Source organism: Protopterus annectens, chromosome 10.part0 (genome assembly GCF_019279795.1).
Source record: "Protopterus annectens isolate FY-2018-M chromosome 10.part0, PAN1.0, whole genome shotgun sequence".
Lineage (NCBI taxonomy): Eukaryota > Metazoa > Chordata > Ceratodontiformes > Protopteridae > Protopterus > Protopterus annectens.
Genome location: NC_056744.1, coordinates 21399877 through 21418181, shown reverse-complemented (window position 1 = coordinate 21418181; position 18305 = coordinate 21399877). Strand labels below are relative to the sequence as shown.

The following is an 18305-nucleotide window of genomic DNA, read 5'->3' as shown; positions in this document are numbered from 1 at the left end:
CGGTAAACAAATGTTAAATAAAAATAAAATAAAAAATAACTAAAAAACTAAAAAAAAAATCATAAGGATCTTCCAGCCAAAGTTCATTGAAGATGACAAGTTGGGGAATATTTTTCGAACACTCCCACTAGTGTTATTTGAACAATTACCAAATCTAATGAATCTGCTTTTGATAAGTAAACTTAGATCAGAACATTGCACAATCTAAATTGACTCAAAAACTTGAAATCATTTACATGTTAGATGTTGTGTACCGCTTCCAGTGTTACTTCTCGGGGTCAAAGTTTTGAAGTACATTGTTTCTTTACATGCACGTTTACAAATGTGCTTTATGTAATCAAATGCAGCCCATGTCCAGTGACAGTTTATATAGGAGACAAAACAGATGCTTAGAAGTAGGATGAATGACCACAGACACACATTGAAATGCAGAATTACTGACAAGCCAGTCGCAATTTTTCCATACGTCAGTTATTGATCTTGAAAGACATTTCTGCACACCTGTGGAAAGCACAACAGTGGAAATTAAGGTAATTGAATTATTCAGTTACAGTAGGTTTGTACCTGGATCTTGGTTTTGTGAGACACTGCATCACATAAGAATGTTTTCTCAGTAACTAACAGTGGACAGAAATAAGGTGTACTGAAGAGCAAGAAATGTTTCTTATTCTGGTACTGCATGATTTTGTGATGAATTTGCCCTGAATCCTATTTATCATCTCAGAAAGTTAATGGTAATTATAAGATTACTGGGATTTGTGTTTTGGCACCTTTGTCTATTTATATATTTATTTTTTTCCCCAAAACAACAGAGTAATTGGTTATTATGTAAAGCAACAAGTCAGTAAGCTCTTGGTATTTAGATGATTGATATCACAACCTTGTTCAGTAGTATTTCTTATAGGCATATGCTAATTTCTCATAGGCATCTCGGCTGGGGTGTCTTCTGTGTGGAGTCTGCATGTCCTCCCTGTGGTCGCGTGGGTTTCCTCCGGGTGCTCTGGTTTCCTCCCACATCCCAAAGACATGCAGTAGGTGGATTGGACACTCCAAATTAACCCTAGGTGTGAGTGCGTGCATGTGTGTGTGCCTTCTGTGGAAGGTTGGGCGCCACGCTGGCAACTTGACACCATAAAACTCCACTGCCAATCATGAGCAGACAGATGATCCACTGTGGCGACCCCTAACCGGGAAAAGCCGAAAGAAGACTATATGTTGCAGCCTTAGACTGACATGTCAACATTTTTTTTTCTGTGTCTGCTTCATTCTTTCTTTTAGCTAAACCATAACCTGTATAGTGAACTAACTGCACACGACATCATTACATTCTAACCTAATGTCTTTTCTTTTGGTAATCCTTGCCTTTTTCATAGCACATCACCATTCTCTGTGATCATGACAGAACTGCAAATTCACATTTTCTACTAACCAAAACATGTGTCTCAAAGGTTGCTTGTTTAGACAGACTATGTATTTATTTCATTAATTTACAAGGACTCCTACAGTTTTTGATTTCCTTAAAAACACTTGAAGCCTTTCTGAAGTGTACCTGTCTTCTGAAATCTCCTGTTAAAAATCTTCTTCTATCGGATTTGTGTGTGTTTGAAGAGAGAGAGGATATAATGAATGGTCAAACTGTTACTTGATTGACACACACAATGTCGACCATACTTTTTAGTAATGACAACTTAATGACATACAGTATGTCAAACAAGGAAATACATTTCCTTATCCTATGTAGTACTCATAACCCTACCGTACATTTAGCTTAAATTTGTCTGAATAGCGATAAGTGTTATGAGAAGGCTTTTTTTAAAGGTAAGCTGCACGTTAGGGTTAGGATTAGCACATATTACTTAAGTGGAGCAGGATGGCAGAACCCCCTACCCACTTTGATGGATCCTAACTCTAACCCTAATTTGCAGCTTACCTTAAAGCCTTTTCCATAACACTACCACTGTTCAAGATAATGTAGACACTTGCCACACATGCTCACGCACACACACACAATCTGCCCTATACCTCAGCCTCACTCTAACCTTAAAACACTCTCACGCATGCACACACTAAATAAATCCCCTTATCCAAACCCTAAAAAAAAAACACACACAAACTCCCTGCTCAAACACACAACATTCATTGACCAACTGGAACTCTTCCAACTCAGTGTTCATACAAACACTCATGCTCAGCTTGCTAGTGTCACACAAATATGCTTCACCCAAGTCAGTTGTAACTGTACATGCATACATTTGTACTTACGTATGTGTGTGCTTCTGTTTACCCCTACTGCACACTGATCATCAGCCCCAGTTAATTTATCAGCTCATTTATTCCCTCGTCACTTAGATTGAGGGAATCAAAACCTGAACTAAAGGAACCATCTTGTTTCAGCACACAACCTTAGTCTCCATTGGTTTGCTGTATGTCTCTGAGCAATTAACTAGACAGCGTTCTTGGAATGCGTCTCAAAAAGGTGTCTGTGGATCAGAGCTCTACTCTGGTTAACAAATACAAGCATCCAACGTAGAGGACACTGTTTTGATTTCTAACAATAGTTTATTTTCTGATGCAGATTTAATTATCTTAAAAGAAACCAAGAGACCTTCTACAAGAAAATATTAAATTCTGAACTATGAGAGTTTTGTTTCCTGGACCTTCGCACTATCCCATTCCAATTATTTGATCTTATTTTGTCTTGCGCATCAATAAGCTTGAGTAGCTTTACAGGCAGCACACTTATCTTTGCTGCTGTAAGATCAGAAAACTCTCTTTTTTTCCACACCAGATATTTGGATTCATTTCCCAATACTAACACTTTAGTGCAGCATGGGAGAGGGGGCAGCTAATGCACTCGAGTGTGCCATCCTTTGGGTGAGACATTAAACTGAGGCTCAATGTGCCTGAGTTTGTGATAATTCAGTTGGATGTAAAAGATCACACAGCACTAGTGAAAAAAAAGTTTAGGGGAATTGTCATTGCCAAATTTCCCCTAGTCAGTATGCATACTGTGTTAAGTCTTGCCTGAAAAAATGTTGCTATCCTAGCAGGACCAAATTGATAAACGAAGCATCAAAAAGTAAAAGATGGATCTTAAATTTAGACCATCGAGAAAACATTTTTATGTTCTTTGTGCCTTAAATTGTATTTGAAAAACTTTAACCTTCCTTTGAACCAGTAAATGTCTTATAGTTAAATACATTTCAAAGAAAGTACTTTTACTGGTTTTGCTATGTCATGTTGTAGACGATTGTTAAAATTGCAAGGTCTTGTGTGTAAATCGCCGTACTTGATTTTTCATAATGAACTTGCCATTTAAGACTAATCCATGTTTCATGCCAGAAGTTGTAGTTTTCGTCGGTTTGTACAACTGCATTGTTTGGATATTCATAGATAACATAGTATATCAGCAGGTCTAATAATTTCATAGAAAAACTTAACCACCTTTTTGACTCATTCAGAAAAGGGAGTGGAAGCCTGCCATCAGTAAACAGACTTTTAGTCTAAGTGACTGGCATAATTTATATTCTATTGTTATGACATGTATAACCTCTGGAAGGCACAGTGAGCTAACATTCCACAAGGGTAGTCTCATTACATCCGAGTGACGCCTCCAGGTGCATCTGCATTTAACTCCTACTGACACCTCTTGGCATCAAATATTGCTTGTTCGTATGTGCATCAATAATTCCAAAACCCATGGTATGTACAAGGTTTTAAAAGATTTTATCTTAGCTTACACAATGGCAAACTCAACTGCATTAATATTTGACCTTTGTCTAGTGCATGTAAATAGATAGTAACTGTTGTTTTTATGATTGTAATTTATATAGATATAATGTTCACATTTTTCTAAATATCTCAACAACCAAGTAACACAGAACTACTTAGCCTCATATGAAAGCTCTCAGCGAGATGAATAAAATGCTGCTTGACAGTATGTGTGTAACTTGAGTGGTTGCTGCGATATTTTACGTTGTTTACAAAATATTAAAAGTGTAATAGTTAATGTGCTTACTGTGACTTATACATGTTTTTAAGACCTAGAACCTAAAGAATACTACCACTATAAAAATAGATTGTGCTGAAGACTTTGCCATTTATACTTCTTTAATAACCACTCTGGCTCCAGAGATATGAACATTTGTTTGAAATGGGAGGACATAGTTTGATTCTGTCAAAAGGCTTAGGCTCCTCCCATTGGAAGTTACATTGCAAACTTCCTGGGTGCCATTGGAGTGGTTTAAATCAGCATCATATTTTAGAAATGTTTCTTCATAAAGACATTTAGAAGCTGCCACATCGATTTCAGCTTTTCCCAAGACACTGCAGTTTGGTTGAATAGTCTCTAGGTAGGACGCATTTTGGCATAGCTAACCTACAGGGGATTGTGCAACTTTCCACCTTCCATGTGTGTGTGATAACATCTGGGTAGATTTCCAAGCAATGTCATGACTTTTTGTACAGTTACCCAACCAAAAAAAAAAAAAAAAAAGATAGTGATTTATAAGGTACATGCCATAACAGTAGGCCTTCAAAGACAGTTGGTTTTAGCATTAAAGCCCTCTTATATCCACCCCCTGAAATTTTATACATTTCATTAGTATATTATACACACATGAGTTTATTCTAACATTGTCTTGTAGAGTAACTTAATGCAATCACAATTTTCTATGAAAGCCACAAAGCTTAAAGAAGAGGTGGCTCTTAGCAGCGCTAACACTGTGTGCGCCAACCAACTTCCTTTAAAATGCTGGCATAAGTCTTGCATAGGCCTTCGTAGGACCATGAGCCCAGCTGATGAAAACTCTGACTGGCAAAAGAGCAAATATGGTAGGCAAACTCAAATGTTATGATCTGTTGTAATGATTTCTTTCTGAAGTCTACAATTGCATTAAATGTTTTACTTACAGCTGTCCTTTAGAAGTGTAAGGAAAGCAAAATATGCTACATATTAAGACATTTCATTTTTTATAGTCAAAGTTGTAAGATTTTTACACAAAAGATGAATTAATTGATAAAGTAGTAAGGTGTATCTGCACTGTCATCACCCCACTTCAGCTGATTAGGTTATTGCCTTCCTTCTTTCTTTAGGATATGGGGTAGTGTTATTTCAATACAAGGATCATTTCATTTTGGAGCTAGGGGCTATCACCAGGCAAATAAGTATTCAAAATTTGCCTTGGACTTTGGATGCCATCAACACGGAGGAACCCTTGGGCATCTGGACATTACATGGAAAAATACACAAAGGAGTTGTGTTATGATGGCAAAGGTGTTTACCTTGCAAACACAAGGTACAGAGTCTGATACTCAACTTTGGGAAGAATGGCTAAGCTTAAAAAGGTCTTCTTGGGTGTTAGTGTTGCAATTACCTATCAACCTATGGTGTATTAGAGTCAAAATGTGAGTAAGATAGGTTGTCAAACATAAATCTATCCACAGATGTTGATACCTAGGTTCCATGCTGTCACTTCCTGCTGCCAGAGTGCATTGCAGTTTTCTGTGCTTGTAGGCACCCCCCCCCCCAAGTGACTTATGTGGTGACCAGACTAACAGTCTTGGGGAGTGGATAGACTGGTGTGTGTGTGTGTGTGTGTGTGGGGGGGGTGAGGATCAGATAAGTGTGGTGAGGATCAGATAATTGTGGTGCAGGAAAAGGTGACAGAAAAAGGAAATATAATTCCATCAATAAAAACCTGCGTCACTTCATTAGCTGTTATGATCTCAGTATCTTTGTTGATGATCTTTGTTGTTTACAATTAGACATGTTAGTAGGAAATAAAAATGCCATTTAGGATATTAATCCACAGTAAAGTCTGATGCAAGTCTTTCTTTTCAAGGTGTCGTCATGAAGCTATAGCAAAGTACTTTGGAGATGAGAATCCAGATTGTAGCAAGAACTGTGACCACTGTAGGAATCCAAGTGCCCTGAAAAAACAGATGGATTTGCTTCATCAGCTGCAGAATCGAACTCGAACCTGTATTGCGCCTGCAGGACCATCTCTGGGCCCCTTTGGTTTCAATACTGAACAGTATGAAGGTGGACGTAAAACGTATGGATTTCATAGGTCAGTGTTTATCAGAACAGTATGAGTAAAAATAATTTTGCTATTATTCTGTTCATACCATGCAGTTCCGGATCAACTGGAAGTTGTATGGCATTTGATATGAGAACTGTAGACCATAGAATTCTCAAGACCTAGACTTGAGACTTGCTTTTACACTTTGGTTATTGCTTAGATTGTAAGGTTACATGTGAACTGCTAAGAATGATGGCTTAGTGCTATTCCTTACTGTTAATAAATGATAGTAATCTGCAGAATTAATTTCTGGTATGTTTCAATTCAGTAATGCTTGTGCATTGATTGCTCCTGGCATGTAGTGATCTTAACTTGCAAGCTGAAAGTTGCCATCCACAGCAAAGATCATTACAGCAGTGTGACCAAGGAAAGGCAGGTATGGTATCAAGGGGCTGACTGTACGTATAACTTGATACATAATCTAATTTTTTTTTTCTGCAAATCTTCCTTTCGACTTCATAGTATGTGCATAGCATCTTAAGAAGGCATGGCTGTTTAATCCAAGTTGCAACTTTGAAATAAGCTTCTGTTGCTTTACTGGTGCAGCACTATCCCCACTTGCTGTGTCTAAGTCCTGACTCAGTCCCTTCATCAGTATTTAACCTTATGTTGTCAGGGCAGTCTTTCATGTTGAAAGAATAACTGGAGAGGCCTTAGTTAATTATAACATGTTTGGAACACGAGGTTATTTGAGAATGCACTGACACCCATGATGCTGAGTAACAAGCCTTCTCCTTCCCCACCCTGTGTGCCTGTATGCACACCTGTTTTGCCAACAGTACTTTGACAGTACAGTATCTTCACTTGTTTGTTGACATATGGACAGACACTATAGTGTACTGTACTATAGCACTTATGACAGTGAAGTGAGTATGTTCCAGTTTTTTTTTTTTTTTTGCTGTTCCGTAGCTGTATGCAGACTACAATGCTGATTCTTCACAGCTACTTTAGAAAATATAGTTGGTTACGAGAGCAGCCAGGATAATAAACTTAGTGTTTTGTTCTGATCCAGTTTTTTTTTCTGATGCATGCAACATGATTCAGTTTTTTAATTTACCTAAAAAAGCTTGTACCGGTGTTTCTTTGGTGGTGCTATGCAAATGTTAGCATTCAAAACTTGCTACCATTACATTAATACCTAGCTTGTTTACATATTTTGTGGGGGGGGGTTAAGGGAGCAGCTGCCCGTTTATGACCTTCTTAAGTTTATCTATTTAATATTTCTAGCTTGGATAGTAGGTTCCCCCTTAAAGGCAAGTTAATTTTACAGACTCAAACCCTTAATGACATAATAGAAAACCGAAAACACCAGTGGAACACAGATCAAGACATATAGAATAACATATCAAAAAGTTTATTAGCCAGTGAAAGACCTATTCTGGTAGTTTTTAGTTGAGTCTAGAACAGAAGCTGCTGTTAAAAAATGAATATTTAGTATGGCGTATAAGATGTTGCACAATGACTATAAGAATTAGATGAGATTAGAAAAGATTGGATAAGCAATTTACAGGGGAATAATAGGACAGACATATGACTGTCAAGTATGCAACAAAGACCAGAAGATTTGAAATTTTTGCTCGGAAGTGTTTGCGTAGCTATTTTTATACCCCAAGCAGAGTTCAAAACATTTTCTTCAGGTAGATAGCAAATCTTGGAGGTGTGACAGAGAAGAAAATGGTAACTGGGAACATATATTTTGGGGGTGTAGTGAGTTGGCAGATTTAAACAATTCCCTAGAAAGTACTCAGAAATATCAGGTGAGCAAATGGGGTGTAACTAACAAAATGATTCTTTTGAGCTAGGATACAGAATCTGAATTGGTTAGATATAATAAGGCCTTATGTTTGATTCTGGTGGCTGCCAAAAAAGCAATTACTAGAAAACTGAAATCAAAGTTTAATCCAACTGTATTTGAAGTATTGAATTCTGTAACAAAGGTAAAAGAAAAGGAAGTGAGATCTTTAGAAAAGGGAAGGACTAACCCTTTCAGTGTTGAAATGATTGACAGCGGTTAGATATCGCTTGATTTTGATTAGTAATGTATTGCTTATTAACATTTGATTGTTTAATTGGCAAAAGGTACATATCAGCATTTGTATCATTCATTGCTATGCCCCTCTTTCAGTGAGAGTCGCAGAGTAAACACCTAAACCTGTGCAAATTCTTACAGGCACCAGTATTTTGCATATAACCAGTGAGAAAAGAGGAGTAATACAGGATACATGGAAGCTTACAGTATTGCTAGTATGTGAAAGGCATACTGTTGTTCAGGTATGCCAGGCTGATGCATTTATCCCCTCAGAAGAACCATACACAGCAGCAGTATATAGCTGAAAACTATTGTTCAATTCTGTGTCTGTTTTACAGTTTGGAGCAGTTGCTTTTCCCCTTCTTCACATCTCCTTGGCACATTTAAATTTCATTGTGATTATAGACTCCAGTCATCATCCCAGCCTTTGTTGCTGTTTGGTACTCTGTGTTAGGAGTTAAACACCTGTAGGTAAAGCACTACTCTTGTGATTTTTTTCTACTTCAGATGTTAATTTTTATCTTTATGATGTTAGAAGCATATTTCTTTTATTTATTTTTAGATAATTTTATTACCCGTTTTATTTTTTAAAAAATAGGTGCATGTACATTCACAATAGTATTAATGAGCTCTGAAAAGTTTTGCAAACTTGATGTATGTGGACAGGAGTTTCTTTTAGAAAGAGTGTGTGTGTGTGTGTGTGTGTGTGTGTGTGTGTGTGTGTGTGTGTGTGTGTGTGTGTGTGTGTGTGTGTGTGTGTGTGTGTGAGAGTGTGGACGTTAACGTATAAACCTAGAGGGTTTCAACTTTGATTTTCAGTATGTATCTAATGTAGAAGTTGAATCTTAGTGAGAAAGTTAGTTTTAGCAGTACATTGTCTTTCTGTGATTTTGGAAATGTTCAGGTCTGTAAATAAGAGCCTCATACATCAGTGTGAAAGAGTGCTGTAAGCTTAACTGAAATTGGAACTTGAAAATTCATATAAAGCAGAGAAAATTGGAAATCCGGGAAGATCACAAATAGATGTGTTTATGGAAGTCTTAAGTATGCCAAGGTTAGAGTACATGAGGCTCAGCAACTAGCAGTTAAGAATGGAAGAGATGAAGTAAAAATGGTGATGTATGTGACGTCTCTTCTCTTGGCCAGTGATCAAGGAGCCTCAATCTTCACCACAGACAGCGGTAAGGAACATTCACTTTGAGAGAAATAGACATGCACAGTATTTTCAGATGCATCTCTCTGCACCAAGCACAGTTTCCAGTAACTGCACCCAGGGAACACACTTCAGTTCTGAGGCTGGACTCTCTCTCTTTTTAGACCCTAAATAAGAATCCACACTGACCACTAACGAGCTCTGTGTCCCTGTTCCAAGTATCTGAGATGCTCACTCTTTGAGGTTTGATTTTTCACGCGCACATCTGGGAAAGGCTGGCACAGATTACCCGCTCTAACACCTCTGCCCAGGCTATAAGGTAGTTCCACTGCCACCAGCCAGCTACTCTAAGGCTCTTAACAGGGTATCCAGTTATACTTTGTAAAATTAATAGTAATACCAGTGGTAATGTTAACCAAACATCAAGACTTTCAGGAGCACAGTGCCACAGCATCACTAAATAAATATAAGTAATCTCAAAGGTTTAATATTTCCTAAAAACACCAGCCACAATGGAAAGTGTAAATATATTTAATAATAAATAATAAAAGAACATAAAAATACTGAATATCAATTTACAATAACCACCAGTGTTTCAGTTACAGGAAATATTAAAAATAACACAAATGGAAAGATTCACCCAGATGCAGAAAAACAATACTTAACTAGCCTCTCTGTATTTTCCTGACTGATCTAAAGAATTACTGTTTTCTACTTAATAGAGCAGGCAAGGGGATGTCGGTGAGTGGTCTTTCTTGTCTGGTTTCACAGACTGCCTTGAGACTTCTGACTTATCTAGTATTAAAGCATCATTTTAGTGCTAGATTACAGAATAACATCACATCTGATTACCTGACTCTGGTTCCCACACTGCCCCTTTATTAGAAGCCAAGCCAGGATCTTGCATATGTGTGTCACACTAAACACACACACACACACACACACACACACACACACACACACACACACACTTAGATTTGCCAAGATGTGTTACAGCATTACAGCATCTGGAAGCTATAAAACCATTTCAGTACTTCCAAGTCCTCAGTGGTAGCAATTAGTTCACCACTAACAATAATACAGCAGGATTCCTAGACTTTGTGTCCCTGGCTGTATTCAGACCTGTGAAATACAAGCTTTATGGCTTTTACCAAGTAATTTAATTTCAGGTGATTTTTCAAAGTTAGCTGGAATGAGATTAAACTCTTCTCTTTCAGTGTCCCCTGTTGCAATGTATTAATTTCAACATTTGCAATGCAGTCTGACATACAGGTGTATTTCTTTTCTGTCCAGCAGGACCCACTGTTGGTACATTTTTTAACACAAGCAACTTTACAAATACATTTTCAACACAAGCATCTGTACAAATCAGTTGTATACAAGTGACATATAATTCTTTACAAAACTCCATCTAGCTATGTTGGCATATGTTACACATCCACTGCCCTACTCCACCTGGTATAGCTGGCACTGCCTCACATTATCACATCATATAATCAATCAACAGAAAGTGTCCATGAATAGATCGCATTCCTGTGGAAGTTGGGGGGGGGGGGGTGATACAGATCTGGAAGATTTTGCTTAACATATTTTAAAAGGAGGGGAAGCAGCAACGTCTTGGAAGAAAACTGTGGTGACTGTAATACCTAAAGCTGGTCAAGGCTCATCAGTCCCAGCTTCTTACAGACCCATTTCAGTTTTTAAGCCATGATTATAATATGTTTTTCTCTATGCTAGCTAAAAGAATGTCAAAGGTTTTGCCAGCACTGATAGATTAATGTGTTTTTTTGGAGTGGAGACAAACATTTGGCAATATTAATAGAACAGTGATGATCCAGAGGGATGCAGAATGTTTGAAAATGTTGCTGGAGTTGGTGGGTCATAATGCTGAGAATGTATTCAACAGAGTAAGCTGGGATTTTTTGAGTAGGGCAACGAAGTATTTGCATTTCCTGATATAATAATAATAATGTTAATTTGTTGGATAGATGAAGGCTCACAGGCAAGAATTACAGTGGGGAGAGTTCCTCACTGATAAGTTACCTCTGAACAGAGGAACGAGGCAGGGGTGTCCTCTTTCTCCTTTATTTGCTTTACATTTAGAGACCTGGGAAAAAAATAAGGGACCTTAGACGTTCAAGGAAAGACTTGGAATAGCAAGTAAGAAAAGCTGGCTTTACTTGCAGATGATATTTTGTACAGCTCCGTGTTCTGGAGTATTTTGTGACAGTTTCAAGTATTGTAAGTAAAATTAATGAAGACAGAACTAAAGCTATAGCTGTAAATTGTGTAACCACAAATGACTTGATTCAGCAGTACCCATATTTTTAGGAACACAAGACAAAGTATTTAGAAGTGTGGATTAAAAAGGCTTCTGTTTTAGCACCTAACGATATGTGGAAAGTGACTAAATAAAATATAATGCAAAAACTCAAGAGATACTAATGTTACCATCCCAAAGTGGAATATTATATGACGGCTAGTAAAATAAAAATAAGCCCCAATAAACAAAATAATGATAGCAGTCAGCAGATATGGCAACGCTTGAATAATCATGATCATAAAAGTATAAAAAATGTTTTATTGTATATGGTAAGCGTTTTCACTAAATAGCTTCATCAGACCATGTAATTAACTATTGCAGAACATTAAAAAACTTGAAGGAGCCAGTCAAAAATGACATCACATCCTAGTAAAACACTACATTGTAGCAAAAAAAAAAAAAAACTCTAGTGGATATAGTTAATAATAACTTGGAAAATCATCAGATCCACCTACATAACCTAAAACCAAATGAAACTAGAGTTGATGTTCAACTAGGATGAATAATAACTGTTCAGTTGAAGAACTTTCATCAAACCAAACCTAATACACATCATCAGCAGCTTATAAATCGACTTCATGAAGTTCAGTATACAAAAAATGCATATAAAAAAATCATATAAATATAATATAATATATAAAGTAAATCATTAAAAAAACATTCCTAACTAGTGCAGATATAAAAAGTGGTTGCTCAATGTACGGCCATTATTATACACAAGCATCTGCACAGTACCAACAGCTTCAGTATATAATATATAAACCAAACATATAACTAAAAAATGTAGAAACATAAATGCGCTTTCATAATTATATTTAAAACACAGTCCAAGTGAGTGAAGTGGAACAAAATCACTGTATAAGCAAATCAAATATATTGGTTATAAGGAGGTACTAAAAGAGACAAGTGCATAACTATACATGTCATACATAATTCAATCGACTTGAGCGACGATCATGTTATACCTCCTGTACAGGAAAATGTACAGAAGCAAATTTATCTTCGCTGGTATATAAACACATTTATAATGACTTCAATGTTGCAGGGAGGAACTCTGCTCATTAAAAAAGTGGTCATAGTATGACTATGTAAAAAATATCAGGAATAAAACTTAATTTGCTTTCATAGTAACATCCGCAAATATCCATCGGGTGTCTAAAGTCTCCTAATAAATTGCACAATATATATCGTGATTCATCACTCATAAGCACAAATCATGCTGCTATTGTGTATCATATTATGTATAAATACCCATTAAAAATATACCATTATACCATTGGTATTGATATCTCTAACCAACTGGTATGAGCATATTAACTGGCCAGTGGATATCAAATCCATGGCACCACTGACTGCAAATAGAAAGTACGATAACTCTCACAAAAATACTCAACACCAGTATTCTAAGGGGTCTTTAGCCTTCCTTAAACTTAAGCAGATTATAGAATTGCATCTGCTAATATCAAACATACAGTAAAGTACATACTAATGAGTTAAGTAATTAGACTTGATAAAGTACAAACTAGGCTACGGTAAAAAAAAAATCATTATCCATCATACTTCTATTTCAAGATCAATATCACCACTATGCAAAAATCCAGCCCCTATACCCAATGGCTAAACAGCATAGCAACTAACCAGGGGTATAACCATAGGGCTGTCATACATAACTTCAGCCAGCATTGAGCAATGGTCTCCTATGGCACATGAACCACAAAAAGGGACTTGCCACGTCCATAGGAAGCCATTCGAGCCCAGGAGATGACACCCACCCCCACCTCAAACGCAACCACACCAACTACCACCAACAAGAAGAGCTAGACTAAAATATTAGTCAGAACTCCCTAAGAAAGCATGTGGTAAATAAACACATATGCAAGGTTATAATCATGGGTACCAGGGAAGTCTCCTACTGCATTGTCAAAAAGCATATCAACAATAAATCATGCTATATAATGGCAATAATGGGAAAGTCTCCCTAAGACTCCAATCTAATGGTATTAGATCCTATAATGTGAATGTATAGCAATCAAGAATATTATAATTGTGATGGCATTAATATAATTCGAACGTAAGGAACATGCTTACTATCCTAACGATGTAAAAATAAATGAGCAGCACGTCCACAGTATTGCTATCATCAGGCTGCACATAGGAAAGATCTAACGTACTTGCTATACTAAGAATATAAAAAGCATATAAATAAACAACAAATCCATATCATTACATTCTATCATGCAACATATGCAAAAAATCTAACGTACTATTACAATATTTCTTCTTCTATAAGCAGAATACCATCCTACAATGGATGTATAAACATAAAAACATCTGTTATGGGGACTCCAAGGCTAAAGAGAATATATAAACCACCAAAGGTAAGATAATATAAATATCAGGTTGTTATACTACAAATAGAACACTAGTAGGATGAAATGCTATACGAGACGTTCACCTAAAAATATTCAAATTCAAGGTGCTATCTAGTGTAGTATCACCAATATCTACATTTTGTACTACAGAATATGAATTGCCTGGTCATAGTAAGGCCTTAAGTTTAATTCTGGTGGCTGCTGAACATGCAATTACTAGAAAATGGAAATCAAAGTCTAAACCAACTGTATCTGAAGTATTGAATGTTGTAACAGAGGTAAATTAACTGGAAATGGGCTCTTTAGAAAAGGGAAAGACCATATTACATAAAAATAAACGGAGGTTGTTGAAACATTGCGTGCAGAATAAAGTTCTGGTGGAAGAGTGTGGTCTAAGGGAAGGCAGGAATTGGGCAATTTATGTAATGCTGGACTGATAGTTACAAAAACAAAGCTATATGGTGTATAGTGCACATAACTGGAAGCATATTAATATGGTTTTCCTTTTATATTAATGTATATTTGTGTCTTAAATGATAATTTAATAAAGTTGTTAAAATCTGTTTTAATAAATGTTTAGAAAATCTGACCTAATTTGTTATATTTTGCCTTCTAGGTCCTGCTGATATGCCCTCACTATTGCAAATGAAGTTCCATTCCTCACCTATAGGCAGTATTTCTTGCTGAAACCTGATTATTTCTCCCAAATATTTTTTTTATGCTTAATTGCTGTTTATGGTAGAATATATATATATGCCAGCATAAACCTAATCCCTTGATATTAGCCCCTTACAAACACAAATATACCATTATTATATTTTGTTCCATCTTGTATAACTATTGGATCCCTTCCAGCAGTCAGTATTAATATTCTCGTTTTCCTTTGTTCTTGATATTCTGCTGAATATCTATCCTGAAATTCTTTTTTGATAAATTTACATGTTATTTCTTTGCAAATATGCGTCATGCAGCATTTCTGTTTGCACTCTGTATTTCTTAATATAATTCAGTACTTTCCATTTTGTATGTACCTGTAAGGCCATTTACATTCCAAGACAATATGGAGAGTAGCCATTAGCAAGATATAACCTATTGTTTCTATTATACATAACAGTTTTTTGAATGTGTATTTCCCACTTTTGTTTAACATGTGCACACTAGTGCCAGGCACGATATTTTATAGTTTTTTCTCATCTCCATTTGAACCTATGTTTTTAAGATAACCGGGTATGGGGGTGTTATGAACATGTATTCCTTTTTATTTTGTTTGAGAGTGTTCATTGCAGCAAAAAGTCTTGAAAAAGGTGACAAGCTCTCAAAACCATATACATTTTCAGCAAATGAAGTTTACCCCCCCAAATGGAATGATTGCCCCCCAATCAGCACCTGCACACACAATATATCTAATCTAAAATTAAGGTTATTCTTTCTAAAGCATATGTTACAGCTTGTGTTCCCACTTGCACTGATTGCTGTCTTTTCTTATCTGCCTTTCCCTCCCTGATGCCCAAAACAGCTGGTATGCTTTCAGAAAACATTAACTTTTAGCCCTAAGAAGAGCTGCGTTAGCCACCTTTAAATAAAAGTAAATTGTGCAGTGGTCTATTAAATGCATTCATGTATTAAGGCTGCTGGGGTGGCTACTGTCTCTTATTAATTTCCTATAATTTCAAACTTTATTTTTCCCTGAACTGCTTGCCACTTCACTTTTATATTTTTGCAGTTTCCGCAGAAAATAATGCTCAGAACTCTCAAGATTAATTTCTTCCAATTGTGAGTTCCAAGATGGCTGCACACTGAGTAACAGCTTGTTTCTAGCTCTCCCAGTGTGAAAACAGAAACTCAACAGAGAAGGCCAGTTGACTTGTGCTTATTGTTGAATTTCCGTAACTGGCTAGCAAGTACACTGCCTGGATGCCAGGAAAAAAGAAGTACAGAAGACCTGGAAAAAAATCTGCTACAAAAAGTGAGGAAAAAACACCGACTAGGGAGAGTTCTACAGCTGTTCAGCAAAAAAGTAATGCAACTTTCAGACATGACTTCCAGTAAATCTACAGGATGATATAAGACAACTGCATACAGACCTGTTTAAAATAAACAAAACACTGATAGAGTATATTAACAAACAAAAGGCTGGAACAAATGGAAGAAGCTTTAAACAGATATTCAGATGAGATTATAAAGCTGCAAAAAATCAGAGGTCGAAATGAAGAAAAGGCTGGCTGAATATGAGACTGCTCAGGAAGAGATGTTTCAAAAAATAATAGAATTAGAGGATAGTGCACATAGAGAAAACTTGAGATTTTCAGCTGTACCAGAGAAGCTGGAAGGAACCGACTGCATTAAATTTATGAAAGCACAAATAAGCAACTGGACTGGTATTCCAGAGCAGGACTTATTAGTTGAACGGACATCATGTGTATGCTCCAAATCTGGCTATGAGAAAGTAACCAAGACCTATAATAGTAAGGATGCAAACCTGCCAGCAGAAAGAGTTGATTTTGTCATAACTGTGGCAGGAGGACATAATACTAAAAGTTAGGTGACAGCAGAGTGTTTGTGGAAAATGATTACTCATTGTACACCAGGCAAAAGACAATTAAATTCATTCCACTATTCAGGGAATGTTGAGGTGCAGGTGTGAGATTCAAACTGCTGTATCTAGCTGTCTTTAAGGTATTCTTCCCTGGAGGAACAAAATAATTTTTTGTTGAAGTGCATGCTAAGGAGGAAATATAAAGTTTGCCCAACAAAAAGTGACCAGTGAAACAGGAGGAGATTCTGCTTCTTGTTGTTCTGGTAATAGACTACAAAGAGACTCTTCTTGTGAAACCTTTTCCAGTATTTCAATGGAAAATGTTGGAAAGAAGGAATGGACATGAGAGTACACTGGAAATGAAGCAGATACAGGTTTTAGGTGATGGAGAAGAACAGTAATAAAATCAGTAACTTAATGTGAGATTACAATGCGATAATTATATTTGTGAAATATGACACTACAAGAAAATCTTGTAATATTGGACTTCAAAATTTGTTTGCTGAGTGGGGGACTCAAGTATATGTCCTACTTCATGTCATTAATGTTAGGAAAAATGCTTTGGGTAGGGGAAGAAAAGGGAGAACGCTAACTGTAAGTAAAGAAAACACTTTATTTTCTCAATAGTATTATATTTGTGTTGCATGGTTTATTTGCATGTTATTTTTGGGTGTAATGGGTATTGTAAACAGGTGTTTTTATTTTTCTCTCCTCGTCACTTTTTTCTTGTGCAGATGTTCTTCGTGTTTCACTGTTGCAGTCATTACATTTGGGTAATTCTGCTGGCAGGTTGCCCTGAATTCCAAAGTCTTGGGTCCTGCGTCAGCTGCTGTCGCCCCTTCCCTGACATTAGGTCATCAGGGGTATTAAAGAAGCAGCCAATGCCATTTTCTTCAGTATTTCTTGCCATGCGGTGCTCGAAGCAGAAGCAGTTCGCAAGTGTCGGTCGGCCGACTCCTGAGATTTTCATGTTTGAGTTTCAGATCCGAAGTCTTAGCTAAGTACCCTGTTGGGGAAATTTTTTCTTGCTCCAGACCGATGTCAGAAAAAGTAAATAATTGTATTTCTTTTGGAAAGCAAATACCTCATAAGGATTTTCATTCTTACTGTATTCCTTGCCTAGGCCCTGATCACAACATTTCTAGTTGTCGGTTTTGTGCTAGATTTAACCAACGCATTATTAAGCGTCGGTATGATTTTGCTTTAAACTATTTTGGACGCCAGTTTAATTATCCAGAAATGTCGTCGGATAGCCATCCGACTACCGGAGTTAACAAAAAACGCAAAGAAAAGGAGAGAGATAGACAACCGAGGCCCAAAACCGACGATGAAGCTTCTCTTAAGCCAGTCACCGGTTCTCAGTGAGGCGCTTTCGCAGCCCCTGGCGCCCGCTACTTTAGAGTCGCAGGCCACTACCGACTCCCACGTGGAGTTGGCCATGCCTCTGGAAACTCGGGGTATTGGAGCCTCGGATACTATTCCTTCAGATGGGTCCGGAGCCGCTGAGCAGGCACCGGCTTCTGAGGGTGTATTCAGACCTAAACATCTTTACATTAAACCGACTTTAGCTTCAAAGTCAAAGACTAAAGCACCTTCTAAAGCAAAGAAACAAACTCAAGAGCCACATGGTCAGGCCTCTATGCCCAAAAACAGATGCTCAAAATGGCCGAAGACTTGATTACCTTGATCAGGGGTTCCCATCCCCCTCCTGATAAGAGGCCTAGGCAAGAGACTGACTGTGAATCTTCAGATCAGGTTTCCATTTCTTCTGATTCCTCTTCTGATCAGGAATATTCTCTTCCCCCCTGT

At 37.1% G+C, this 18305-nt stretch overlaps 1 protein-coding gene across 5 annotated transcripts in view; it reads left to right on the top strand.

Annotated features, from left to right (window-relative positions):
- The window catches only part of RECQL5 (RecQ like helicase 5), a 1160282-nt gene that overhangs the window by 349669 nt on the left and 792308 nt on the right, over positions 1 to 18305 (top strand). For all 5 annotated transcript variants that reach the window (XM_044084963.1, XM_044084964.1, XM_044084962.1 and 2 more), the window contains exon 2: positions 5844 to 6071. In XM_044084963.1, coding sequence (XP_043940898.1) covers positions 5944 to 6071 — 128 coding nt within the window. In that variant the 5' untranslated portion in view covers positions 5844 to 5943. The remainder of the gene's footprint in view (positions 1 to 5843; positions 6072 to 18305) is intronic.